The sequence below is a fragment of the Oncorhynchus clarkii genome, chromosome 1 (genome assembly GCF_045791955.1).
Source record: "Oncorhynchus clarkii lewisi isolate Uvic-CL-2024 chromosome 1, UVic_Ocla_1.0, whole genome shotgun sequence".
In the NCBI taxonomy this organism is placed as follows: Eukaryota; Metazoa; Chordata; class Actinopteri; order Salmoniformes; family Salmonidae; genus Oncorhynchus; species Oncorhynchus clarkii.
The window spans coordinates 43,317,313-43,344,487 of NC_092147.1; the positions used below are offsets into that span (position 1 = coordinate 43,317,313).

Genomic DNA, 27,175 nt, shown 5'->3' on the forward strand with positions numbered 1-27,175 from the left:
GGGATGACCATTGCAATATACCTGCTGGAGCGCATCCTACGGGTGAGTGTTAATATGGTGACCAGTGAGGTGAGATAAGGCGGTGCTTTACCTAGCAAAGACTTATAGATGACCTGGAGCCAGTGGGTTTGGCGAAGGATATGTAGCGAGGGCCAGCCAACGAGAGCAAGTCGCAGTGGTGGGTAGTATATGGGGTTTTGGTGAATAAATGGATGGCACTGTGATAGACTACATCCAGTTTGCTGAGTAGAGTGTTGGGCTATTTTGTAAATGACATTGCTGAAGTCAAGGATCGGTAGGATAGTCGGTTTTACGAGGGAATGTTTGGCAGCATGAGTGAAGGATGATTTGTTGCGAAATAAGAAGCTGATTCTAGATTTAACTTTGGATTGGAGATGCTTAATGTGAGTCTGGAAGGAGAGTTTACAGTCTAACCAGACACCTAGGTATTTGTAGTTGTCCACATTATTCTAGGTCAGTACCGTCCAGAGTAGTGATGCTAGTCGTGCGGGAGGGTGCGGGCAGCAATCGGTTGAAGAGCATGAACTTAGTTTTACTAGCATTTTAAGAGCAGTTTGAGGCCACGGAATGTTGTATGGCGTTGAAGCTCGTTTGGAGGTTTGTTAGCACAGTGTCCAAAGAAGGGCCAGATGTATACAGAATGGTGTGATCTGCGTAGAGGTGGATCAGACAATCACCAGCAGCAAGAGCGACATCATTGATATATATCAATGATGTCGCTCTTGCTGCTGGTGATTGTCTGATCCACCTCTACGCAGATCACACCATTCTGTATACACATATATATATATATATATATCTCTCTCTCAAAACAGTCGTTCTGAGAATTGAACCCTGTGGCACCCCCATAGAGACTGCCAGAGGTCTGGACAACAGGCCCTCCGATTTGACACACTGAACGCTATCTGAGAAGTAGTTGGTGAACCAGGCGAGGCAGTCATTTGAGAAGCCAAGGCTATTGAGTCTGCCAATTTTAAGAATGCAGTCATTGACAGAGTCGGAAGCCTTGGCCAGGTCGATGAAGATGGCTTCACAGTACTGTCTTTTATTGATGGCGGTTATGATATCGTTTAAGACCTTGAGCGTGACTGAGGTGCACCCATGACCAGCTCGGAAACCAGATTGCGTAGTGGAGAAGGTACTGTGGGATTCGAAATGGTCGGTGATCTGTTTATTAACTTGGCTTTCGAAGATTTTAGAAGGGCAGGATGGATATAGGTCTGTAACAGTTTGGGTCTAGAGTGTCTCCCACTTTAAAGAGGAGGATGACTGCGGCGGCTTCCCAATTTTGGAGGATCTCAGACGATACGAAAGAGGTTGAATAGGCTAGTAATAGGGGTTGCAACAATTTCGGTGGATAATTATAGAAAGAGAAGGTCCAGATTGTCTAGCCCAGCTGATTTGTAGGGATCCAGATTTTGCAGTTCTTTCTGAACATCAGCTGTCTGGATTTGGGTGAAGGAGACGCGGGGGAGCGGCAAGTTGCTGCAGGGGGTGCTGAGATGTTGGCCGGGGTAGGGGTAGCCAGGTGGAAAGCATGGCCAGCCGTGGAAAAATGCTTTGAAATTATTGTAGATTTATCGGTGGTGACACTGTTTCCTATCCTCAGTGCAGTGGGCATCTGGGAGGATGTGCTTTTATTCTCCATGGACTTTACAGTGTCCCAAAACTTTTTGGAATTGCTAGCCTTAGCTTTCCTAACTGACTGAGAATATTGGTTCCTGACTTCCCTGAAAAGTTGCATATCGCGGGGGCTATTTGATGCTAATGCAGTACGCCACAGGATGTTTTTGTGCTGGTCAAGGGCAGTCAAGTCTGGGGTGAACCAAGGGCTATATCTGTTCTTAGTTCAATTTTTTTTATGGGGCATGCTTATTTAATATGGAGAGGAAAGCACTTTTGAAGAGCAACCAGACATCCTCTACTGATGAGATGAGGTCAATATTCTTCCATGATACAAGCGAGCAGGCCTTTCTCATCGACCTGACCCGGAAGTGTTTTAAGGAGTGTTTGACAGTGATGAGGGGTGGTCATTTGACCGCGGACCCATAACGCATGCAGGTAATGAGGCAGTGATCGCTGAGATCCTGGTTGAAGACAGGAGAGGTGTATTTAGAGGGCAAGTTGGTCAGGATGATATCTTAAGCGATTGCCCATGGTTTTGGATTTAGGGTTGTACCTGGTAGGTTCCTTGATAATTTGTGTGAGATTGAAGGCATCTAGCTTAGATTGTAGGACGGCCGGGGTGTTAAGCATGTCCCAGTTTAGGTCTCCTAATAGTATTAACTCTGAAGATAGATGGGGGTGATCAGTTCAAATATGGTGTCCAGGGCACAGCTGGGGGCTCAGAGGGGTCTATAACAAGCGGCAATGGTGAAAGATTTATTTCTGGGAAGGTGGATTTTTAAAAGTAGAAGCTCAAATTGTTTGGTCACAGAACTGGATGGTATGACAGAACTCTGCAGGGTAACTCTTTTGGCAGTTCTATCCCCTTTTGGCAGTTTTATCTTGTTCGAAAATGTTATAGTTAGGGATGAAAATTTCAGGATTTTTGGTGGCCTTCCTAAACCAGGATTCAGATACGGCTAGGACATCTGGGTTGGCGTGTGCTAAATCAGTGAATAAAACAAACTTAGGGAGGAGGCTTCTAATGTTAACATGCATGAAACCAATGCTTTTACGGTTATAGAAGTCAACAAATGAGAGCGCCTGGGGAATGGGAGTGATGCTGGTGGCTGCAGAGCCTGGATTAACCTCTTGGATCTCTAGGGGCGCTATTTCATTTTTGGATAAAAAACGTTCCCGTTTTAAGCGCAATATTTTGTCACGAAAAGATGCTCGACTATGCATATTATTGACCGTTTTGGAAAGAAAACACTCTGAAGTTTCAGAATCTGCAAAGATATTGTCTGTAAGTGCCCCAGAACTCATTCTACAGGTGAAACCAAGATGATGCGTCAAGCAGGAAATGAGCAGAATCTCTGAAGCTCTGTTTTCCATTGTCTCCTTATATGGCTGTGATTGCGCAAGGAATGAGCCTACACTTTCTGTCGTTTCCCCAAGGTGTTTGCAACATTGTGACGTATTTGTAGGCATATCATTGGAAGATTGACCATAAGAGACTACATTTTCCAAGTGTCCGCCTGGTGTCCTGCGTGGAATTCGGTGCGCAAACGCCAGCTGCTTGTACTTTTCCATTTGATTGAGGGGAGAAACCATGCTTCCACGAACGATATATAATTGAAGAGATATGTGAAAAACACCTTAAGGATTGATTCTAAACAACGTTTGCCATGTTTTCAGTCGATATTATGGAGTTAATTTGGAAAAAAGTTCGCGTTTTGAGGACTGAATTTTCGTTTTTTTTTTTGGTAGCCAAATGTGATGTACAAAACGGAGCTATTTCTAATACACAAAGAATCTTTTTTGGAAAAACTGAGCATCTGCTATCTAACTGAGAGTCTCCTCATTGAAAACATCCGAAGTTCTTCAAAGGTAAATGATTTTATTTGAAGGCTTTTATGTTTTTGTTGAAATCTTGCGTGCTGGATGCTAACGCTAATGCTAACGCTAAATGCTATGCTAGCTAGCCACTTTTACACAAATTTTTCCTATGGTTGAGAAGCATATTTTGAAAATCTGAGATGACAGTGTTGTTTACAAAAGGCTAAGCTTGAGAGATGGCATATTTATTTAATTTCATTTGCGATTTTCATGAATAGTTAACGTTGCGTTATGGTAATGAGCTTAGGTCTGTAAATAGAATCCCGGATCCGGGTTTGGTCGACGCAACAGGTTAACCTCTACATCACCATAGGAACGGAGGAGTAGGATAAGAGTACGGCTAAAGGCAAAAAGAAAATGGTTGTGTAGTCCTTTCGGAACAGAGAGTAAAAGGAGCAGGTTTCTGGGCGCGGAAGTATAGATTCAAGGCATAATGTACAGACAAGGAAGGGTATGGTAGGATGTGAGTACAGTGGAGGTAAGCCTAGGCATTGAGTGACAATGAGAGAGGTTTTGTCTCTAGAGACACCATTTAAGCCAGGTGCTGTCACCGCATGTTTTGGGGGTGGAACATAAGTGCTAGCTAAGGCATATTTAGCAGGGCTGGAGGCTCTACAGTGAAATAAGACAAAAATTACTAACCAAAACAGCAATAGACAAGGCATATTGACATTAGGCAGAGGCATGTGTAGCCGAGTGATCATAGGGTCCAGTGAGTAGCTAGGCATGCTGGAAGCACGGCGATTCAGACTGCTAGCAGGCTGGGGCTAGCAGATGGGCCTCAGGTGGACGTCACAACGGGAGAGCCTGTTGAAACCCCCCCGGACGGTTATGTCGGCAGACCAGTCGTGATGGATTGGCGGGGCTTCGCGTCGGCAGCAAGGGGTCTAGGCCAATTGGCAAAAGAGGTAATTGAAGCCCAGGAATTATCTGATGGATTTCTTCACCTAGCTGGGAGATGGGCCAAGCTCGAGGCTAGCTCCAGGCTAACTGGTGCTTGCTTTGGGACAGAGACGTTAGCCAGGAGTAGCCATTCGGATCCGGAGTAAAGTTTCAGATGTGGGGGTGGGAATCCGGAGATGTGGTAGTCCGATATGCACTGGGTTGATATTGAGCTGTGCAGGCTGGCAGGAGTTGCCCGAGCTGAGGCTGGCAGATGTCCAAGTTAACGGTGATAACCACTAGCAGTGGCTAACTGACTACTAGCTAGTAGCTAGGGGTTCCGGTTCTAAAGTGTAAAAAATAGCTGATCCATACCACACTGGGTGAGGTGGGTTGCAGGGGAGAGTATGTTCAGTCCGTAGGTGGAAAATGAGATTAAAAATATATACGAAGAAAAACGATATATACAAGGGACGGGACAAGACAATCAAAACAGACATCCCACTGCTACTCCATCTTGGTTACCTCATGAAGCTGGTTGAGAGAATGCCAAGAGTGAAAAGGGTGGCTACTTTGAATAATTTAAAATATATTTTGATTTGTTTAACACTTTTTTGTTGTTGTTGGTTACTACATGATTCCATATGTGTTCATAGTTTTGTCTTCACGATTATTCTACGATGTAGAAATAAAGAAAAACCATTGAATGATTCCAAGCTTTTGACTGGTACTATATAAAAAATGTTTGGACAGTTGCACGCTGGAATTAAAATGCACATGATGAATGAGAGAATAGACTGGCTGCGTGTGTCTACAGCATCAGCTCGTCAAATTAGAAATCAAGTCTATTTTTCTCGCGTCTACTTGCTGCAATGCTGGTAAAATAAGCAGATAAATTGAGTCAGTCGTTTGTTGAAAAGGAATTGAAGGAATTGTTATGATCTTTCCTAAGTAGACTAAATCTGTAGTTTCAATTGTATTGGGCTGTAAGCTAAGGTTTCAGCCAAATAGGCTACATATTTGAAAACAATTGCAGCCTACTTGTATTGTTTTCGATCATAGGCATGTAGTTTAGGCAGACTATGGCTGGGAAACTTGAGGAACTCCGATTTTTCAAGATAATACTATTATGTAGATGAACGAGACTAGCTAAATTCTTTATAAACTGCTCGGGTATTCTAGCTTCAACTCTCTTCACGTTCGTGAGCTAACATAACTGTTTAGCGCAGGCAGGTACGGAGGCTCCCGTAGGACATATAAGGTGTATCAAAAGGAACACACAACAATAATTCACAAGTACTACATAGTAATGAACATAACAAATACAACTGATTTTATTATGGATTCACATGACAATTTAAGTTGGCATACACTACATGGTGTAAGTGAATTGACCCTCTACTCTCTGTTTACTGCTTCCCTTGTTTCCTGCAATTACGCTCAGATCAAAGCAGATATCAGCTAGAACTGCTCCCAGGCCCGCCTCTGGGCACTGAACAGAAACTGTTTTTCAGGCTGTCGGCCGGTCGTCTCCTCCACCTTAACCTGTGGCACCCTCCCCTCACACCAGTGTTCCGTCCAGCCTGGCGGAAGGGGAGAGCTGGAGGCTTTGATGTGGGCACCTCAACTGCTTCTCCGGCGGGGCTGGTTCCCACACTCTGTGGCCTAATGGATGCCACCCACCACCACTGTCCCAGAGTGTCCCAGAGACCAAACATATGGAGCCACGAATCAGCCTGTGTAGGAGGTTAAACCACAACACCTGTCATTCCCAAGGCATAGGAGGCTAACTCTGGTCAATATTTTTCACACCAGCATTCTACGGTACAAAGAATGTTGGACATAAACAGAATAAAGCTTTGTTTTGTGACATGTCATATGAGAAACCTTTTTGGGGTGGACGGGGTGCCTGCCTGTGTTGCCCAATGTTCATTTTATGCATGCTTCCAACCAGTTGCAAAAGGGTCTGAAATTTTCAATGGGAAGTTAAGCCCTGGAATTTGGGGAATCTTGCTTAAATTCATAAAAAAAACTTTTTTTGTGGGATACACATAAGGCAATTCTAGTTCTTGTGGCATATTTTGGTTAAACTATCTCCAATTCAATGGAATTACAATCCTCTGCATGCACAGGGCATTCTTCCATCACATGCGCAGTGCACTTTTACATCACATGTACAGCTGATTCTCAAGATCTTTCACTCGAATGAAATGCTATTGAGCCCACACTACTACACTATCTGAGCCGTGGAATTGTATTGAATATTTTTATAATCTTTACAGGAAAATGCCACGGGCACTATCTGATGTGTGGATTTCACATTTCACTGTAGCTAATGTAGAAGGAAAAGCTGTGTACATTTGCAAATACTGTGCCAAATCATGTGTGAAGACTGCAACAAAGATGCAGAATCATCTGGCCAAGTGCATAAAGTTCCCTCAGCGCTCACAACAAGTGACCTCTGACAAAATTCCCTCTACTTCTATTCGAGGTGAAAATGATGAATCTGACACCTTATCGATAGCAACAGCCACTTTATCGATAGCAACAGCTCATGGTCCTCCTGGAATCAGAAGTTGTTTTAACTCTATGGTGGAACGTAGTCAGAGAAATACTGATGAATGTCTTGCTCGAGCCGTGTATTCAACTGGTTCACCTCTGATGCTCACAGGCAATGTGTATTGGAAGAGATTTCTGAGTGTTCTTTGCCCAGCATACACCCCTCCAACCAGACATGCTTTATCTACTCATTTGCTGGATACCGAGTACAACAGAGTTCAAGTGAAGGTCAAGCAAATCATACAGAAAGCAGATGTATTGCAATCATCTCTGATTGGATGGTCGAATGTTCATAGGCAAGGAATAATTAACTACATCTCCATCCCTCAACCAGTATTCTACGAGAGCACAGACACAAGGGACAACCGACACACCGGTCTCTACATTGCAGATGAGCTGAAGGCAGTCATCAATAACCTTGGACCAGAGAAGGTATTTGCACTGGTGACCGACAATGCTGCGAACATGAAGGCTGCTTGGTCTAAAGTGGAGGAGGCTTACCCTCACATCACACCCATTGGCTGTGCTGCTCATGCATTGAATCTGCTCCTCAAGGACATCATGTCACTGAAAACAATGGATACACTCTACAAGAGAGCCAAGGAAATGGTTAGGTATGTGAAGGGTCATCAAGTTATAGCAGCAATCTACCTCACCAAGCAAAGTGAGAAGAATAAGAGCATCACATTGAAGCTGCCCCAGCAACACCCGTTAGGGTAGTGTTGTCAACATGTTTGACAGTCTCCTGGAGGGGAAGGAGTCTCTCCAAGAAATGGCCATATCAGAGTCTGCCGATATGGACAGCCCCATCAAGAGGATCCTCCTGGATGATGTATTTTGGGAGAGCGTGGTAAGCAGCTTGAAACTCCTGAAACCTATAGCAGTAGCCATTGCACAGATTGAGGGAGACAATGCCATCCTGTCTGATGTTCAGACTTTGCTTGCAGATGTGAGAGGAGAAATCTGTACTGCCCTGCCCACTTCACTGTTGCTCAAAGCAGAGGAAACTGCAGTTCTAAATACAGCAAAAAGCGTGAAGACTTCTGCCTAAAGTCCATACACGCCACAGCGTACATGTTGGACCCCAGGTATGCTGGCAAGAGCGTCCTGTCTGGTGCAGAGATCAACAAGGCCTATGGTGTCATCACTACCGTGTCTCTCCACCTTGGCCTGGATTAGGGCAAGGTTCTTGGCAGTCTGACGAAGTACACTTCCAAGCAAGGGCTTTGGGATGAAGATGCAATATGGCAGTCGTGCCAACATATCTCATCAGCCACCTGGTGGAAGGGACTTTGTGTATCTGAGGCTCTTTCCCCTGTTGCCTAAATCATCCTCCAAATCCCACCAACATCAGCCGCCTCAGAGTGCAACTGGCCCTTGTTTGGGAACGGAGGGGGGAATTAAGGAGGGAGAAGCAGGTGGAAAAGAGTTTCCAAGGGTTCAGGGGCAGAAGCTTGAAATGGCTACCTCAGATTTACCACAGTTTTATAGTTCTCACTCTTTATTGAGGGGGTTGAAGTTGAGAAAACAAAGGCGCTAAGGTAGTCAAAATGACTTGTGGATTATGATATCCTTATTTGACAAATGGATCAGGATGGCAGGATGTTTTGTATGTGAAAGGAAGTGAGCTGAAACCTTTTTATAACTTCGTTATGTGATTTTGATAAAGCCCTCTTAGATTTGGATTCCCTGCATTCCTAAAGCTTAAAACCGCTGACAAGTTTAAAGAAGGCAACTTTGAGACTTTCCTTTCCTCCCAATCCCTGCCTACTACAGATGGCTGTTGATGTGTACCCTAGTTGGTTGACCACTTGGCTGGATCCCTTCTTGAATGAGAAGGGGTAGTATTTTACAACAGTGATTTAGGAACAGTAGTTTTGTCTCCGGATTCACAGACACCCGAATATCACCTATGTACATTTTGACGGCCTGTTGATTAACGAGACACACTTCCTCTTATTATTATCATTGTTACGCACGCCTCTATGAAGAGGGAACGCAACACCCTGCTACAACTAAACTCTGTGAAGTGAAAAAGGTATGGACTGTAGGTGCGAGTAAGGATGACAACAGGCAGAATGTGGTACCGTTTTACAAGGACTTTATTCCTGTACACGGTAATATGGGGAAAAGGGCTGGACGGAACCAAAGCAAAGAAAGTAAATCTCAAAGCCCCCCCCTCTCCTATCTTACCTGCCTACCCACTACTTACCTAATTTAGCACCACCTGGTGCCCTAACCAAAATACAGGGAGTGGTCCACCCAGGTCTTACCTAGTGTGCCTAGACAGTGAATATACTACGGGTATATGTATGCCCGCGGGCCTCTTGCCTAAGCACTCCCAAGGTGCCTTCCCCTTCTCCCCTGGGAACAAATGAAACAGAATATTAAACAATTTTACAAACAAACTGAGAAACAGAGGACATCAAATAACCATCATATCTAATGTTGATGAAGTTCGCCCCTCATCATGAGCTGTGAGCTCTGAGCAACAAACTCACAGAACATACCCACTCTCAGCAATGAACTCCCAGCAAAATCAACCTCTAGCAAAAACTCTCTCACAAACAATCGCTCAGCAATGACCTCAGCAAAATCTCTCTAGCAAAATCTCTCTCAGCAATCCCTACCTCCAAAATCTCTCTCAGTAATCCCTACCTCCAAAAATCTATCTCTCCTGAACAGAACACTGGCTTTTATATAGCTTCAGAATGAATGTATAATTGGAGACAGCTGTGTCTTGACGAGGGGGCGGGGTCAGCTCTCCAATTAGCCCTGGAGTCGACCAATCAGCTGCTTGAGGGATTTCAGGAAGCCATTTCCTGAAATAAACACATGCAAGTACACAAACTACAACACAAACTGGGGAACGTAACACGCCCACCACAAAAATTGCAAACCTAGTTTTGCAATAACAAAAGCCATCGCTTCCCCAGTTAGTAAACCCGTGATAGAGCGTCAGCAACCACATTCGCCGAGCCCTTCACATAAGCTATCTGTACATTATTGTTAGTAGGAACTGGTTACCTGACCTGGTTTTCGGCAATGGACCTACACAATCAATTATTAATTGTTTTACATTGTCTCAATGGGCCACTAGGCTATAAATAGGAGCTATGTGCATTGGTCAGGTCACTCTGAGGAAGATGTCAGCTTGAAGTCGAAACATCAGTCACCTGTTCGCATCCTGTACAATGGATTCAAATGGGCAATAACAAATCAATCCTTTTTACCTCGAATTAGTCCTTTTGGAAGGTTTTCTTGGTAAACCATTCTAGGGTGATGTTGGATCACTCCCTACATTTAAACTATATTTACTACAGATATGTTGTGTGTTGAGAACCAGCTTATTTCATAAAACTGAGTCTAAATATCAAAATGTTCTCTTCCCTCTCCAGCTGTGTCCAAGTGGAAGAGCACCATGCCGTGGACATCGATGTTTACCACTGTCCCAAATGTGATGTCCAACACGGACCCTCCTTGAGTAAGTACCACCACACACTCTGTCACTCTGTATTACTCCAGCATGGTTGATTTAATATTTGGCTCTCCACTAGACGTCTGACCTCACAGAGCATACGGCGGGCGCATTAGGGTAATTGAATGATGGTGTAATCATCAAATTGAGATTGAAGATGGCCCTTGTTCGGCTGGAGATAATGTGGGCTTTATGATCTTCTGAAATGGTTTATGGAGACAATCCATAATGCAAGACTTCTATGTTCCTCAGACCCTTGCAAACTTGGTGTAGTTTCTTCTCTGTTTGATCATTGACTCTAACGGTTGAGGAGTTTTACAACTCGCTGTCTTGTCTTCCCAGTGAAAAAACGTAACAACTGGCACCGGCATGACTACACAGAGCCTGACGATGGCAGCAGGCCGGTGCAAGCAGGGACCTCTGTGTTTGTACGAGAGCTGCAGAACAGGACCTTTCCCAGGTACTGAAGGAGCCACGATCTTGTAGAATTAGTCGAGGTAGATGGCCAATAATGTAATATAAATGCCCCTCTTTCCTTTGTTGCAGTGCGGATGAAATCATGGTACAGATGCAAGGCCATCAGGTAACACAAAAGTACCTGGAGAAGCAGGGCTTCCGCTACCCCATCACCGTTCCCAAACTGGATGGACTTGGTCTCAAGCTGCCCCCCTCCAGCTTCTCTGTAAGGGATGTGGAGGAGTACGTTGGTAAGAGGAGAACATTTGAAAAATAGACTGCTTTCTGGACACTTCGATTGCCGTTAAGGCGGCGCTAGTGTGAAACGCACACTCATTGGCAATTTTCACTTGTAAAACCCAGCGCTCTGCTTTTTTCCAACCTTTGTGCAAGGGCTGTTAATTTACCTGTCTACCATCAGCTGCCTTGCGCTGAGGTAGGAGGTGTTGAAATCTGAAGTGTGTCCTTAAAAAAACATGCACCTATATGCCAATTTCAGCCAGTGCAACTAGAGATATTTAACACCGACCAAAAGCTGGTCTTAGCAGTAAAGCGATTTGCTGATGGCATTGAATTTATCAGCGGAGGCGCACACAGTAGGCTTATTGAAAATATCATAATCAGCAAAAGAGTTAATGAAATCCCCCATTTTTATTTATTTTTGTCCATCTTCTATGAAATGTATAGACTCTGCATTAAAGGTGACAGTGACTGTAGGAAGCCTGTTTAGGATCATCAAGTTATTTAAAAAAGACTGCTATCAAAAAATGCTCTTCCACTTTCCTTTGTTGGATTTCTGTTCTGCGGGAATTCCTATCACTGTCCATGGTCTGGATCCGCATGTAGGCTATATTTGCCTGTTTGTTTACCTTTCACGTGGCAAAGTTACTACTGTCCATATCAACTGTGATGGTTGGCTTAGTGGTTTGAACATGCAATGCATTTATGAAAAGCACTCAAAGGTATAAAAAAATAGTTATTTTTTTCTCCCCAATTTTGTGATATCCAATTGGTAGTTAGTCTTGTTCCATCACTGCAAAGGTCGAGAGCCATGCGTCCGCCGAAACACGACCCCACCAAGCCACGCTGCTTTTTGACACTCTGCTTGCTTAACCCAGAAGCCAGCCGTCTCGGAGGAAACACCGTACAGCGACCGTGTCAGCGTGCATGCTCCCGGCCCGCCACTCACTAGAGTGAGATGGGACAAGGACATCCCGGCTGGCCAAACCCTCCCATAACCCGGACGAAGCTGGGCCAATTGAGCGCCGCCTCATGGGTCTCCTGGTCGCGGCTGGCTACGACACAGCCTGGGATCGAACCCGGTCTGTAGTGACCCCTCTAGCACTGCAATGCCGTGCCTTAGACCGTTGCGGCACTCGGGAGACGCCCTCATACTCAACTCTGGAACTCGAAGCCATGTCCACTGATTTAGACCTGGAATACCAGGTGGGTGCAATTAGTTATTGAAAACCAGCAGTAGTGCGGACCTCCTTGGGTAAGAGTTGAATACCCCTAGTCTATAGCCTAAGACTTCCATGTTGAAGCCAATTTAATGTAGAACACTAGATAGGCTACATGTTTGTTATAACTTGGCCTGTTGTAGGGTTAGGCTATTGTATAGTTTATTAAATAGTAGCCTAGGTATATCTTCAATGGATAGCATTATAGGCTACTCCTGCCAAAAAGCTCTTGGCCTTAGGCCTACGTGTGCCTGTTCATGGAACGAGAGATGCAATTGTTGATATCATGATTCTGACCCCATCCTATTTAGAAATATAGTTGCCGTTTAAAAAAAACAACATATGGCTTGTTTTAGTTTAATTGGATTAAAAACCAAACTTATTAGAAGGTTCACTGTCCATGGCTTTGTTAGAATGCAAGGTTCGCATGCAATGCATTTTTAGAAGCTGTCTGCTATGTTTGGAGAGGTGCGAAAATGATCTCTAACATGGTTCCATGATGTTTATAAAACATATTTGGGTGCAGTAAGTGGACCCTCCCCCTTTTTATCTTTATATTGGATCTGTTTCCAGTTCTTTTTAAAAGTGTAGATATGGGTAAAACTATCCATAGTCTACGTTGTCATAATATTATATGCCCACGGGGAGCAGTTATGGTGCCTGTAACTGTATTTAGACACAGCCTACTTAAAACAAGTTGTTTTATTAGAATCATTCACTGTCTTTTTAGGTCTTTTAGGTCTTGTGTAATGGTCTTTTAGGTCTTGTGTAATGTTTGGCATAGCTCAGACAAGGCCATTTACAGTAGGCCTATATCAGTTTGAATACTATGTTTTAAAATGTTTTTATTTTTTTATTGAAGCCATGCAATTACCCTACTTAGAACAATGTGGATTGCAAACATGTTCAACATAATTATCTAATATTGGATAGGCCGGCATTTTGTTTCTGTAGGCTATTTATTACGGACTAACATTCGATTTGTAGTTGATATAAAAATACCTTAAATACACAACTTGAAGCAACCACATATTTAGCCATGAAGCATGTTCTCATTGGCCAGTGAAGGGCCAAGCCTCGACACACCTGCAACTAATTTATTCATCAAAACCCAGCCCTTTTTTGCCACCGCCAGCTATTGCGCCCATAATTCCCGCTGTGAAAATAGCTCAAATATTTCTGATACACCCCAGAACCTGCAACGCTACCACCAGCACTAAGATTTATCATTACATTAGGTTTGTTAAAATGGAGCCCTCTCTCACCGAGTGTGCTGTTTTGGTGCCTTTGTTTTCTTTGTGTACATTTTACTGTGACATACTTATTTTCTAAACAGACCCATTTTCAAAAAAAAATGTTTCAGTGTGCTAATGTTCTGTTTCTATGTACACCAACTCTCTAGACATTTCTGGATCGTTTACCGCTGAGTGGGATGTTTAATCAAACGTGTTTGTTAATGAGATGCTAGCTGAGCATCTTGTCGAGGGTTAAATATTAATCCTAAGTGCTTGGCCGTGTAACGTGTCTGTACATTACTGTAACTTAATGCGCCTCGGGACCATCTCAGTTCACAGAGCTGAGAGGTTCACTGGGTCCACCTTTTTACATGTTACATTAATCCACCAATAATGAAATAAGTGTGTCGCTAAATGTGGCTTAGCTTACGGAGCACCGTGGTTTATCACCTCTCTCCACTATTGAGAGTCTGGTACTTATGAGATCCCCTTACATCCCCAGTACATTATCAGACATCTCAGGTTTATGTCCGGCTAACTTTCTTTTAGGTTCAAATTACGTTCACTCTGCTCCTTCTGTCTACACAAACAGAAAGAGTGGAGACAAAACCGTCTCACTATTGCTGCTAACCTGAGAATTTGTCCCTGTGACCAGTGTATCATATTACCATAACCAGAAGACTACTAAAAGGGAAGCACTGGCCATTGTTTTTCTTAGCATGGGATTTATTGTGTCTCTGGGTTTTTTTTCTTTCATGCCCCCACAGTCATGGTGTGATATTAGAACTGTAGATATTAGAAAAGATTAATGGTATGGTCTTCCTTTTTGGGAACTCAGGCTCCAAATTCAATCTCACATCTGTGTCAGAGATGTGTGTCAGAGACATTCTGCCCACTCCTCTGTTTCTGAGCAGCATATTATTTGTCCCTGGCAGAAGAACAGTCTTCCATTCTCACAGTGATATGTTGTGGTTTTCATGGCTCTTGGACTCCTGAAAGCTCCTTGTATTAGGCATAAGCCTGTGGAGTTATCAGTCTAGGTTGAGGTGTCAGCCTGACAATGACCGTCAAATGGTTTAATGTATTCATGTGTGGGTCTCTTTTGGGGGTTTATTAGTTGGAAAATATTATTTAACATTGTTCATATTCACATTGTTTAAATGCCCCGTGCTTAACCAAGCATTCACCACAGGCCAGCTGCCCAAGCTCATCCATTCACCTCAGTTGGCACTCTGCCTGCTAGGCTCAGCAGGGACCTGTAAGTTAATTGTATTGAACTATATGTTTTTTCCATGGCCGTCTCTCCATTTACCCTAATGGCAAACCTGTTGTAAAGTGTCTTTTGTCCTTTTGGAGCATGGTTTTAACATCACACTTTCCAAGTACCTCAGACCTGGGACCAGCACCGCCCTGTCTATTCTCCAGGAGACCTGTGCTCCTAGTCCCTGACTGTGTCACTGGATGGAAAGATAATTGCTAAAATGAGGACCATAAATATTCACCCAGGACATTGGTGGCTGGAGAGATATTTTTGCCCCAACTTGTCGTTGGTGGTTCTACGCCCAGGCAGCTCCCCTTCCCATCTGTATACTAGTGCTCCTCTGGCTGTTCTCTGTATGTGAGGCTGCTCTGCCTCCAGCTGTTCCCTTTCATCAGGTGGTGGCCAGCAGGGCCAAACAGGGCTGTCCTTGCACAGCCACCAGCTGTCCTGTCATGCCCTGTGTTAACTGCAAGTCTGTTCACAACTTTTTTGATTTGCAGTTTGCCAGCTGTACACAGGTGGCGTTATCGACACACATGAAAGACATTAGCCAACCCTTACTAGGCTCCTCCAGCTTCCATCAATGGAAGGACAGTAATGGGATGCGGAGAGATTGCCTTGAATGTTTCAATGCACTTCCTCCAGTGGGCAGGCTGCAGCAGCACTGAGGTGTCCATCAGGAGTATTATGGGGATTCTGAAAATGTCAGCAAGCTTCACTCCTTGCACCCTCCATCATTGGACATCTGCGCATGAGAACTGTAGTCTGTCTCTGGCTGGCCCTCTGTCTGGGCTGGGGTGAGGGTGGTGGATTGGACCTGTGAGTATCCCTGGTAGATTTCAATATATTACAGTATTTTTAGATGGCAGGTTTAGCATGTATTGGTCAGTAGTACTGTGCAGTAATGGGGCGATGCTGTAATATCATCAATATCAAATCCACCTGGACCCTGTCCTTACTTAACATACTACATTCTACAAGTGTTAATGCCTGTCCCATCCCATCTTGAACTTCCTTCAGACTACTTTCTGCATCACAGAAACCATATTCTAAGCTGAAGCATTACTTTCTTGCAGGTGGTGACAAAATCGTGGATGTCATTGATGTTGCCAGACAGGCAGACAGCAAAATGAAGCTTCGAGAGTTCGTCAAGTATTACTACAAACCTTATCGGCCAAAGGTGCTGAACGTGATCAGTCTGGAGTTTTCAGACACCAAGTAAGTATGGGTTACTTCTCGCTATTAACACGTATATCCTGCTACTGCTTTGATCATTGTATAATTTGGATTCACTTACGTATTTTTAGGATTGGCCGAATTTTAACCATTTAAAATGATCCTATTTGTTATGTAAATGGGATATTATAGAAGGGTCCAGACACTTCTTTTTTTTCGATTTCACTTGGTTTTGAGAAACTTACCCCACCCGCAATAGACTTCCTCATTGCTTGTTCTGCAGTATGGGAGTCACAGGAAAACAGGAACTAAGCCTCAAAAAACACCAAAATATATCATTTTAAAAACGACAAACCTCTCAGTATAGTGATGCAGGTCTTTAGATGTTGTACACATGAAATTGTGTAATTCCGAACTTTATCCCCAACATTATAGTCCATTTTGTGCGGTTTCCTTCCTACTGTGCTGTGTGGGCTACACAGAGAAGCAGCACAGCTGGTAGAAGAAACCACTCTAAATTGGCAAAGAGGTGGGGAGAAATTCGTTATATTAAATTAATCTTCTTGGTAAATGCCTGGTTTAATTTGGTGAACAGTGATGGGTAGATATGAAGCTGTGTAACGTGGCGAACAATACTGCCTTATTAGAGCGCCGTAATAGGTGTATTGAAAGATGAGTAGCGTTAAAAAGGACTCAACCTTACTGGTAGAACTTCCCTAAGCGCTCCTTTATATCCTCTCAGGATGGCAGAGCTGGTGGTGGTGCCTGATATCGCTCAGAAGATGTCCTGGGTGGAGAACTACTGGCCAGATGACTCCTTCTTCCCCAAGCCTTTTGTCCAGAAGTACTGCCTGATGGGGGTGAAGGACAGCTACACAGACTTCCACATAGACTTCGGAGGCACATCCGTGTGGTACCACGTACTCTGGGTAAGCTGGGGAATTGCTATGCTCAGCATGATTTATATCTTCACAGACTGCAGTGTATCCCTTTTGTAAAATGTGCTAGGGTTAGGCACCAGAGGAGTTTATAGTCTTCTTCAGGGCGTTTTGCGTTGACTATGTAGTCTGACAGCCCAGCTTGAATATCCTCATGCTTCTCCTGAGGTTTGTCACCCCTCAAGTGTTTTATTGTTGCACCACTGACTACATGCTGGGTCTTGTTAATTTGCCTTCCTCCGAAAATCTCCCCTTCCAGATACACTTCTGTAAATTGTTTTGTATTATTAATCATTCCATTGCACTAGAATAATGTTCTCCTGATTACATTTTTTTTTCTCTTTTTTTTTTTTTTTTTCTCTGTCCTGAAGGGAGAGAAGATCTTCTACTTGATCAAGCCGACCCAGGCTAATCTTGCACTATACGAGGCGTGGAGTTCCTCCCCCAACCAGAGCGAGGTGTTCTTCGGCGACAAGGTGGACAAGTGCTACAAGTGTGTGGTGCCGCAGGGAACCACTGTCCTCATCCCGACAGGTTAGGAGAAGCTACGAGAAGCAGCGGTCTCCTTTTACACCACAGGACAAAGTCAGGTTTTTTTTATTTTTTAAAGGAACTTGTCTGAGTTCAAAGGGTTTAAGTTGCTCTACTGTTGCAACATTCCTCGTGTACAGCACTATATTTCCAAAGCTCTGCTGCAGACACAAGGGCATTCAAAAACACGAGCCGTAAAGCTGCTTTTCCATTTAGCACTGAGCGGAGCAGCTAGCCTTTGATATAGCGCCTCACAGGAAGACCTGTGTTATTTGTGTCTTCCACTGTGCGCTCTGAAGGGCCTGAGTGGACCTCCTCTGTCACCGAGGACAACAGCACCACATGACGCCCACTGTTGTTCACAGAACTTCCCTACTATATATATATATATATATATATGGTCCTTCGATTACATGGCAAGTCAAATAGGTGATGACACGCCAAAATGAATTGATGCACGTCATGTAAAAGGGAATATTTAGTTATTTGATCCAGTTTCTCTAGCCACAGGGTGGAGAAGCAGATTTCCAAGTTATTTATAGTGACACTTTTTTGATTTGTGGGAAGCTGTGTTGTTTCCCTCAAGGCTGCTTTTCCCAGTTGGATTGCTGGGGATGTGAAAGCTCTCTGGACTGATGATGCTAGCAGACACTGAGAGCGTGAGATTCTTAGTGGCTCCCTGCTGGGAGAGAGCCCTGGCCCAGTTCCATATTGGGTTACACACACACACACACACAGGTCCTCAGTACATAAACACATAAAACCACCATTCCACAGAGGAAAATGTAATTGTACAAATACAACATCTGTGTCTATTTCCTGATGTCAAAAATGAACGTTCATTTTTTAGTAAAGAGTATTTGATCATTTTAACTGTGGCACAATGATCCATCAGCATGGGCCCACCTGCTTTTGGATTAATGTACAAATTATAATTTCATGAACTGCATTCACAGGCCCCCTGCTGTACCATAAATACAATTTCTGAAATGGTTTATTGCGGGAAGCCAAAGGCCCCTGGTAGGGAAGGTCACACGGTTGGGCTCTTGATGGCTGATATGTAGCAGACAGGCAGCGGATGAGAGAGGACCCCAACCGTTATCAGCCATCCATATAATCACTTGAGTGGCTCCCGTCCTCTCTGCTGGGGCCACAGCAGCTCTCTGTGCACCCTCCATGGCTGGGCATTTATAATGTTTAGGGCCTCCCAGCCCAGCATCGTCACGCCTCTGTGGATGCGCTGCTGCAACGTGGAAGGTTTTTCAACCATTTCCTAAACCCTTTGATGTGGCTGAAACACAGCTGGAAAACAAGAATCCCAAATGAAATGTTGGATTTATTGCATGTTTGTCTTCTGCCTGCTACTGGCCTTTTGCTCCACATCTGTGGGTCAGCTGTTGATGTGGTCTATCCTCCTCTGTGTTCCCCAGGATGGATCCATGCTGTTCTCACCTCTCAGGACTGCATGGCGTTCGGAGGGAACTTCCTCCACAATTTCAACATAGGCATGCAGCTCAGGTGAGCACCCGGAAAACCCTCTGTCCTCTGCTCATTCTGTTGCCTTTCTTTACTTTTGTAGAGCAATAACATTGAAATGAATGGCTAAATACACCGCTCTTACCTTCTTCTCTTTTTAATGGCCAGCAATGAAGTGGTGGTTTCACTGTGATCTCAGCGTTGTGTGTGTCTGTGTTTGACCTCGGTTGCTGCATCCTCAACTACAGGTGTTATGAGATGGAGCGGCGGTTGAAGACTCCTGACCTATTCAAATTCCCTTACTTTGAGGCCATCTGCTGGTATGTGGCAAAGAATCTACTGGAGACTCTAAAGGGTGAGAGAAATACTACTTGGAGGAAGAGTTTGTTGCTGTGTCGGTGATGTCCCCTTTTGGTAACTTTCTGCACTTTTTTTTTGTGACATCCTTCTCATATGATTCCTGGCTTCTCAGAGTTACGAGAGGATAACTGCCAGCCCCCAGCCTACCTGTCAGAAGGAGTGAAAGCCTTGATTACTGCACTGAAGAACTGGCTGAAGCGAGAGGTAAGATACTACAAGAAAAACGTATTGTAGACGCCAAATCAGCTTCTTTTGTGCGTGTAACATCTGACTACAGAATAGTATGTTTGGTCACATTATATACATTCTAATGTCATCTACATTGGGCTCCTTCTATAAAGGTCAATAGTGGGCAGGTTGTATCCAATGTGGTGGTATGACTAAGACCAGACTGGGAAACTGTAACCACCATCTGAGACTGTACGAGCCCTCATTGTCCCAACGCTCTCTGCCTCTCCTCAGGTCACAGAGCCGGCCAGCGAGGTCCCGGACCATATCAGACCCAACCGTCTAATTAAAGAACTCACAAAGGAAATCCGCTACCTGGAGGTAAGGCCTTGTGACGGGGCTGGGAGAGAGGGCCTCAAGCTGTTATGTGACGACTTGGAGCTGGTTCTAAACAATTTGTGTTCCGAGTAAAAGGCTGTCCCTCATTATTTTTTTTATTTCAATTGTTCCCTTTTCTAAGTACCAGGTCAAAGGCACTGTGTTTCTTTCAAGCTGGTTATTGCAGCGTTCTGGTTCTGTACTGACTAGTATCTCTTCTTAACCACAGGAGGAGCAGCAGAGTGGTGCTGGAGGTAGCAAGCCAATGAAATCTCAGGGAAGTGGAGGATGCCCGCTGACGCGGTCGACTCTGGACCGGGCTAGCCATCATGCTCGCAGGACTGCCAGGCGGCTACGGCACCACCACCATCATCACCACGCGCCCAAGACGCCCTCCAACCTGGAGATCCTGGAGCTGCACACGCGACAGGTGCTCAAGAGGCTGGAAGTGGGACCCTTTGAGGAGGTGAGGGTACTGACACACTACCATCTCCCCAATGCTGCTTTGGTCTAACCCAATGTGCAACTCCTACACTGAGGCTAGGTTAATTATCAACTTTTGTTAAAGTAAATCTCTATGCTCTTTTCGCAGGATGCCCCGTTCAGCTCCACGGTGACGGCCAAGTTCAACAAGGCATCTGTGGCATCTGCTGCAGCTGTGGAGCGGAGCCTGGACAACAACCTACGTCTGGTGATGTGCCACGGCCGGATTATCAGGTGAGCCAGAAGAACCCCACCCCCTCCCTGGCACCCTTGGCCCCCGGCTGCCTGTGACCTTTTCAGGGAAGGAGCCAAGGATCTGGAGCCTGGGTTAATGGTTCCTCTGCCAGCCGGCATCTCTCTGCTCGCACGCTAAGTCCTCAGTCATGCATCACCTCCCAACAGGGAGAGCAGTGACTCACTCTACTCACCATCCAACACCTCCGGTTGGCTTTGATAATGCTCACGTTACTGGCTGCAGTGGTTACATGTTACAACACAGAGCTGGTGTTGCACAGCCTAAACATGTTCGGATGGACCACCTGCACTGTGCAATCTTTACATGTTTCAACTCACCACTTACATCAAAATTTAGCCAAAATAAAATGAGGTAAAATGGCTTTCAGTGCCAAATTCTGTTGTTTGCCTCCAGGCTTTTTCTCCCCTTCTTACTAGTGTGTGTATGTGTGCACAGAGATGAGCGTTGTCACACCAGGGTGAAGAATAGTCCGGTGTGGGAAGGTGAGAGGACTGGTGGCCACCAGTTGGGAGGGGTCCTGGTGAAAACCGAAATCAATGACACCATGCAGGAACAGCACAGAGACCCAGAGAGAGGGGAGATACCGAGCCCTCTCAGCAGTGAGTCTAACTGGTCAAGTCACCGGCTGTCAATCAACGGTTTAGGTAGGCTCATCTTTGAATGCCAGAGAATTAAAATGAAAAGTTAAAATTGCAGAGATATGTAATTCATCCTTCTCTTTTTTTTCCTCAGAGTTTTTCGAAAGAGTGAATTCCGATCTGAGGAAAGGAACCGCAGTGTACTCCGACATCTCAGACTCTGAGTCCGAAAAGCGTTGCTCTACACAGGTAACTAATCGCACTTCCTCACCAAAGGGCCCGGTCTCTCCTTCACACAGAGGAAGAGTTTTTAAGTTATAAAGGCTGACACATCTGTGTGACCTTGTGCAGAAAAGGGACTCTGGGAAGGATTCAGGGAGCTCAGATGAGGAGGAAAAGGAGTTGTGCAGGACGGAGCGAGGCACAGGCAGTGTGACGGACCTGCAGCAGGCCAGCCAGGCCCTCAGCCACCACCACAAACCACTCAAAGGGTACGGGGAAGCATGGATAAATGGACCAAATGGCCTTCTTGTTCTACGCATTCTGTATGCAATGCAATTCAATGCAATAGGAATCCAATGGGGGGACATTAGTATTACATTAGCCAAGGAGTCATGCATGAATCATTCATTATCCAGTTGAGTTAAGAAATTAAATGAAGTTGTTCCTTTACTTGCTGGCCTTTGTAGAGAACATCCTACCTCGCCAACCACAGAAGAGGAGGCTGTTGAGGGCATGCTGTCCATGGCAGGGCTGCTGTACCCTCAGCGACCAGAGGAGAGTAGCACTGCCCAGGAGCCCTGGTGGTCCAGCCCAGCCCATCGCTCCCCTGACCGTGGTGTGCTACAGTCCTGAAATTCTTATAAACATCAAGATCTCAATTTGACTAAGGACCTAATTCAATCCATTTCAGATGAAGTAAACTTTCCCTGTGGTTGTCCTGTAGGTGAAAGAGAGCCTGCGTCAGGGGAGGAGAGCCAGGATTCAGACAGCAACTCCACACTGAGCCTTCAGGTAATGACAATAGCCAAGGTTGAATGGGTCATGACTGCACATGCTGATGCCGACACCTCTAAAGACTGACGTCTCTATTTTGAGAGGACATCAGAATCACTCACTCTGTATTGGAATGACTAATCTTCCTCTCTAGGTAACAAGTTGGGATCTAATGTAAAGTAACAATGTCTCCCTGTCCTTTAGGATGAGCGGAGGGCCCAGCAGCATGTGCGTAAGGAGTGTCGAGCTGAACTCAGCCAGAGGATCCAGGAGAACAAGAACTTCATGGACAGTCAGAGCAGTGGGAGTAACAGCAGCGAGGCCTGGGGGGACCAGAGCCCCTCTCGGGCTGCCTCTAGCCCCCTCTGCCTGGACCCCAGCCCAGGGACTGACTATCAGTACTGTGAGACCACTCTGTCACCCCCCCTGCACCCCTCGAAGAGGTCCGCCCCAAACACCCCACCCATCAGTAATCAAGCGACTAAAGGTTTGACTCCATATTTTTATTTGACCTAGTTAATCTACAGTAGTTGAAATGAGTGTAGCATTCTTCTTCTCTCTCCTCCTTTTGTTATTGATCTCTGTGCAATGTTTCTTCTTCTCAGGAAAACGTCCTAAGAAAGGTATGGCCACCACCAAGCAGAGACTGGGGAAGATTCTCAAGCTGAGCAGGAACAACCACTTTTTGCTATAGCACTCAAGACCCTTATGTCCCCAGTAAAAACTTTTTAAGGAACAACTCGACCCCTGCCCATATACTGAGGATGCGTCTCTTTCAGCTTCGACTCACATCCTATCAAAAATCATCGCTTGGATGGACTGCCCTGAATCACTGACTCCACATGCTAGATGACAAAGACACGAGCGAGCGCACCGTTTGCCATGGTGAAGTGATGGTTCCGCTGTAAAAACAGCTGCATGGATTCTCAGCAGTGACATTGGATTGTATATGTTCTAGTCATCAAAAGAGAGACACAGTAAATTTGGCTTTGTTTCAGAGTTGAAGCACCGCAACAACACAGGATTGTCCAAAGATGCATGGCAGTGGGAATTTAAATAACGTCTTTTGATACAACAACTTTGCATCTGAGCCACACGCTTTTGTATCTGTTTTGGCTGGTGCTTTACCCAAGGCTTGCACTAGCCCTTCCAACCAACACTACTTGTTATGCCACGACAAGCAAAACATGTTGTGCTTAAGCCGAGAATGGCAAGTGAAGATGCTGCTTTCTGCTACCTGGTTTTCATCACCTCTTTGGGAGATTGTCTTGTGTTAGTCTGACTGAAGAGCAAGAATGGTGCTATGGTGTTGGAACAAATTTGAAATGGTGCTATAGTGTATATTCATGCTATCCTTTTTGCCTAGCCTCCTGTCACGATCACAACAGTGATTGCATTTGCGAGAGGGGGGAGATATTTTGATGCAGCACTCTAGTCACCTTGCCTTATCAGCCTCCCAGTATGTAAAAAGCTATCTATGAATCCTAATGCATTAAGCCATTCCAAAAAATACCTCTCCCACCACATTAAGAGTACTGCTTCTGTTTACTAAAAGAGTTACGAGCCTTATTGCTCTATAGTTGATCACTCTATAGTTGATCATATCAAATGTGTTCCTTTGGTGCCATCTATTGGTCAAATTAGGGCAGGAGCTTGAGAGTGCTGTTATTATTAAAGGTTTCTGAAATTGCAAAAAGCTTTTATATAAAGTAAAAAATGTACAGAATTTATTTACAGAAAATAAGTTATCCATAATTTATTTCACTTTCTCTTTTGGTGTTTATTGTTCTGTTTCTTTTGCTGGTATTGAATTCTGTATTGAGGGGGGGGGGGGAGTTAATGACTATGACAATCCTGTTACGATGGATAGTGTAACGGATGTGGGATTTTCTTCCCTAAGAGGTTGTATACTTTGCCTCTTACATTTGTATGGGTGGATTTCAGCAAAAATCTACAAAAGATTATACACATTTCCTTTCTTCTAGTTGGGCTAAGTATGATACTTTGATTAAAAAAGATTGGTCAAGAATATTTGGCTGTTTGTATGAAACTGAAAGAATATTTATTTTTTTATAAATGTGTCAAAGGAAAAATCCACTCAACTGTATTTTGGCTTTTTTTTTTTCATTAGTCCACTGTTGATACCGTCCCAAAATGTTTTGCATGTCAGCAGTCAAGTTTTCAAGATTGCTTCTTAAAATCCTATCTTGAAAACTTGACTGCTGACATGCAAAACATTTTGGGACGGTATCAACAGTGGACTAATTTGAAAAAAGAGTGGATTTTTTTCATTAAGTGACATAATTTTGCTATTGTATGTAATTAAGGCTACTGATCCAGTTATTGTTAAAGGGTATGCTTATTTTCCCTGTCACTATATATACCCTCATATTGGCTTGAAAGACCTCAGGTTGGATTTTGAATTGGTCTTTTTTTTTTGGTTATAATGCCAAAAATGTGAGCACTCTGAATGGCTTGAAAGACCTCTTACATTTGTAGTGAGAGATTGCTCCAGTTTGCGTCTTTCTCAGGGACCCATGCTCTTGACTTAAGAAACGTTTGGTTTGATAAGCAACATGAAATGACACATCATCGTGGACACATTTTCTGATCATTGATCTATTCACTTTTCTTTTTTTTTATGTGTAGTTGGTATTACAAGTGTCACTAAGAACCCTTTTAGCTGTACCCTTGAGTCCTTTTTTTATAGAAATGGAATTATGTAGCCTGTCTCCAACTTTCATTCCAAAATCGTGTTTTTTTTTTCATGCTAATTGTTGTCACTTAAAACCGTGAATGGTGGACACAGTTACGACTGCTCAGGGCTGTTTGATGGTGACCGTTTCTAGACTAAGAACTTCAAATATTTAGGTCGACCCAAAGGAAGCAATCTCTTTTGAATATAAAAACATTTATTTCATTTGGCACAGAGCATGCCAACAGAGGGGACCCCAAGTAAAATTAAGCCATCACTAAATCTTAACTATTCTCGTGTGCTACCTGGCAAGACATATTGCACTAACTTCCAGGTTTAAGCATGTCAAATAGCTTTAAGTGCCACCCACCCAGAACGGAGTTCCCATCTTTGACTGACTTATTCTACACCCTCATGTTAATTGTGCTGCGCTCCTGTCTAGCCATTTGCAGTTGCCTATATATGCTGTAGAGATTCAATCAGAGAAACTTGACTTCTCCTACTCCCAGCCCTTATAAACAACAATAACAAAAAGATAAAGCTTCTTAGAAGCAAAGCTCATGAGTTGCTTTCCAGTTCCTCAACTGTTTCACTTTTCAGCATCCAACATGTTTGATCGTGCATGGCATTACTGGCCTGCTGGCAGGGTCCTATTATCCAGTAGGCTACTATTAATTGTACAGTATTTATTTGACTGCATTTTAGATCAGTTTTACATTTGCGTGAAGTATTGTTGGTCATGGTATGTCTTTCTATTCTGCAGATTGCTTGTTTCAACGGCTATAGGTTGTGATCTTTCAAAACGAAATAAGCTTAAGTCTTTTGACACTGTAATCTTTGAACGTTTATTTCTGTATCCCAATGTGGCCTGTAAATAAAATATTTTTAAGCAATGTTTTCATTATTTATTCTCAGTCCAACTTCAACATGCATCAGTAAGACTGGATAAGATATTTTGCATTGACAAATACCATTGACGTGATAGCTACTCTTAGATCACTTGAATTTAATGTCTAAAGTCATCCATGGCTACTGTAAAGCAGGTAAAGGACACCTGCTTGTCGAGGATCTCATTCTAAAATCATTGGTATTAATATGGAGTTGGTCCTCCCCCTTTGCTGCTATAACAGCCTCCACTCTTCTGGGAAGGCTTTCCATTAGATGTTGGAACATTGCTCCCTGGAATTGCGTCCATTCAGCCACGAGCATTCGTGAGGCTCGACACTGTTGGCCGATTTGGCCTGGCTCTGTCGTCGTTCCAATTCATCCCAAAGGTGTAAGATGGGGTTGAGGTCAGGGCTCTGTACAGGCCAGTCAAGTTCTTCCACACCAATCTCAACAAACCATTTCTGTATGGACCTTGCTTTGTGCACAGGAGCATTGTTCTGCTGAAACAGGAAAGGGCCTTCCCCAAACTGTTGCCACAAAGTTGGAAGCACAGAATCGTCTAGAATGTCATTGTATGTTGTCGTGTTAAGGTTTCCCTTCACTGGAACGAAGGAGCCTGGACCATGAAAAACAGCCCCAGACCATTATTCCTCTTGCACCAAACTGTACACTTGGCACTGGGGCAGGTAGCGTTCTCCTGGCATCCGCCAAACCCAGATTTGTCCGTTGGACTGCCAGATGAGGAAGTGTGATTCATCACTCCAGAGGACGCGTTTCCACTGCGCCAGAGTCCAACGGTGGCGAGCTTGTGCACATTGATCTTAGGCTTGTGTGCAGCTGCTCGGCCATGGAAATCCATTTCATGAAACTCCCGACAAACAATTCTTGTACTTATGTTACTTCCAGAGGCAGTTTGGAACTCGACAATGAGTGTTGCAAACATAGATGATTTTTACGTGCTTCAGCACTCGCCAGTTCCAATCTGTGAGCTTATGTAGACTACCACTTCTCGGCTGAGCCGTTGTTGGTCCTAGACATTTCCACTTCACAATAATAGCACTTCCAGTTGACCGGGGCAGCTCTAACAGAGCAAAAGGTTGAACTGACTTGTTGGAAATGTGGCATTCTATGACGGTGCCATGTTGAAAGTCACTGAGCTCTTCAGTAAGGCCATTCAACTGCCAATGTTTGTCTATGGAGATTGCATGGCTCTGTGCTCGATTTATACATCTGTCAGCAAGGGTGTGGCTGATATAGCCGAATCCACTCATTTGAAGGGGTGTCCACATACTTTTGTGTATATATAGCGTACTGTAACTCAAACTAAGAATTTCCATTGTACATCCTATGTATTTGTTTCCATCTACAATCTGCATGCTTGGGGATCTAAAAGTGT

General features: G+C 44.3%; 1 protein-coding gene across 3 annotated transcripts in view; it reads left to right on the forward strand.

Moving 5' to 3' along the window:
- Nucleotides 1–25,784, forward strand: part of LOC139407434 (lysine (K)-specific demethylase 7Ab) — a 41,936-nt gene extending 16,152 nt beyond the window's left edge. The window contains exons 2-20 of one of the 3 annotated variants that reach the window (XM_071151223.1): nucleotides 10,365–10,450; nucleotides 10,787–10,904; nucleotides 10,991–11,151; nucleotides 15,933–16,074; nucleotides 16,775–16,961; nucleotides 17,342–17,504; nucleotides 18,932–19,019; nucleotides 19,226–19,332; nucleotides 19,450–19,541; nucleotides 19,800–19,886; nucleotides 20,113–20,349; nucleotides 20,476–20,600; nucleotides 21,058–21,266; nucleotides 21,355–21,449; nucleotides 21,552–21,691; nucleotides 21,890–22,038; nucleotides 22,147–22,214; nucleotides 22,401–22,683; nucleotides 22,802–25,784. In XM_071151223.1, the coding sequence (XP_071007324.1) occupies nucleotides 10,365–10,450; nucleotides 10,787–10,904; nucleotides 10,991–11,151; nucleotides 15,933–16,074; nucleotides 16,775–16,961; nucleotides 17,342–17,504; nucleotides 18,932–19,019; nucleotides 19,226–19,332; nucleotides 19,450–19,541; nucleotides 19,800–19,886; nucleotides 20,113–20,349; nucleotides 20,476–20,600; nucleotides 21,058–21,266; nucleotides 21,355–21,449; nucleotides 21,552–21,691; nucleotides 21,890–22,038; nucleotides 22,147–22,214; nucleotides 22,401–22,683; nucleotides 22,802–22,890 (2,626 nt within the window). In that variant the 3' untranslated portion in view covers nucleotides 22,891–25,784. Of the gene's footprint in view, nucleotides 1–10,364; nucleotides 10,451–10,786; nucleotides 10,905–10,990; nucleotides 11,152–15,501; nucleotides 15,676–15,932; nucleotides 16,075–16,774; nucleotides 16,962–17,341; nucleotides 17,505–18,931; nucleotides 19,020–19,225; nucleotides 19,333–19,449; nucleotides 19,542–19,799; nucleotides 19,887–20,112; nucleotides 20,350–20,475; nucleotides 20,601–21,057; nucleotides 21,267–21,354; nucleotides 21,450–21,551; nucleotides 21,692–21,889; nucleotides 22,039–22,146; nucleotides 22,215–22,400; nucleotides 22,684–22,801 lie in introns of those variants that run through there. The other 2 variants (XM_071151232.1, XM_071151241.1) reach the window with 2 other exon arrangements.
- The last annotated feature ends 1,391 nt before the right edge of the window (nucleotides 25,785–27,175 follow it).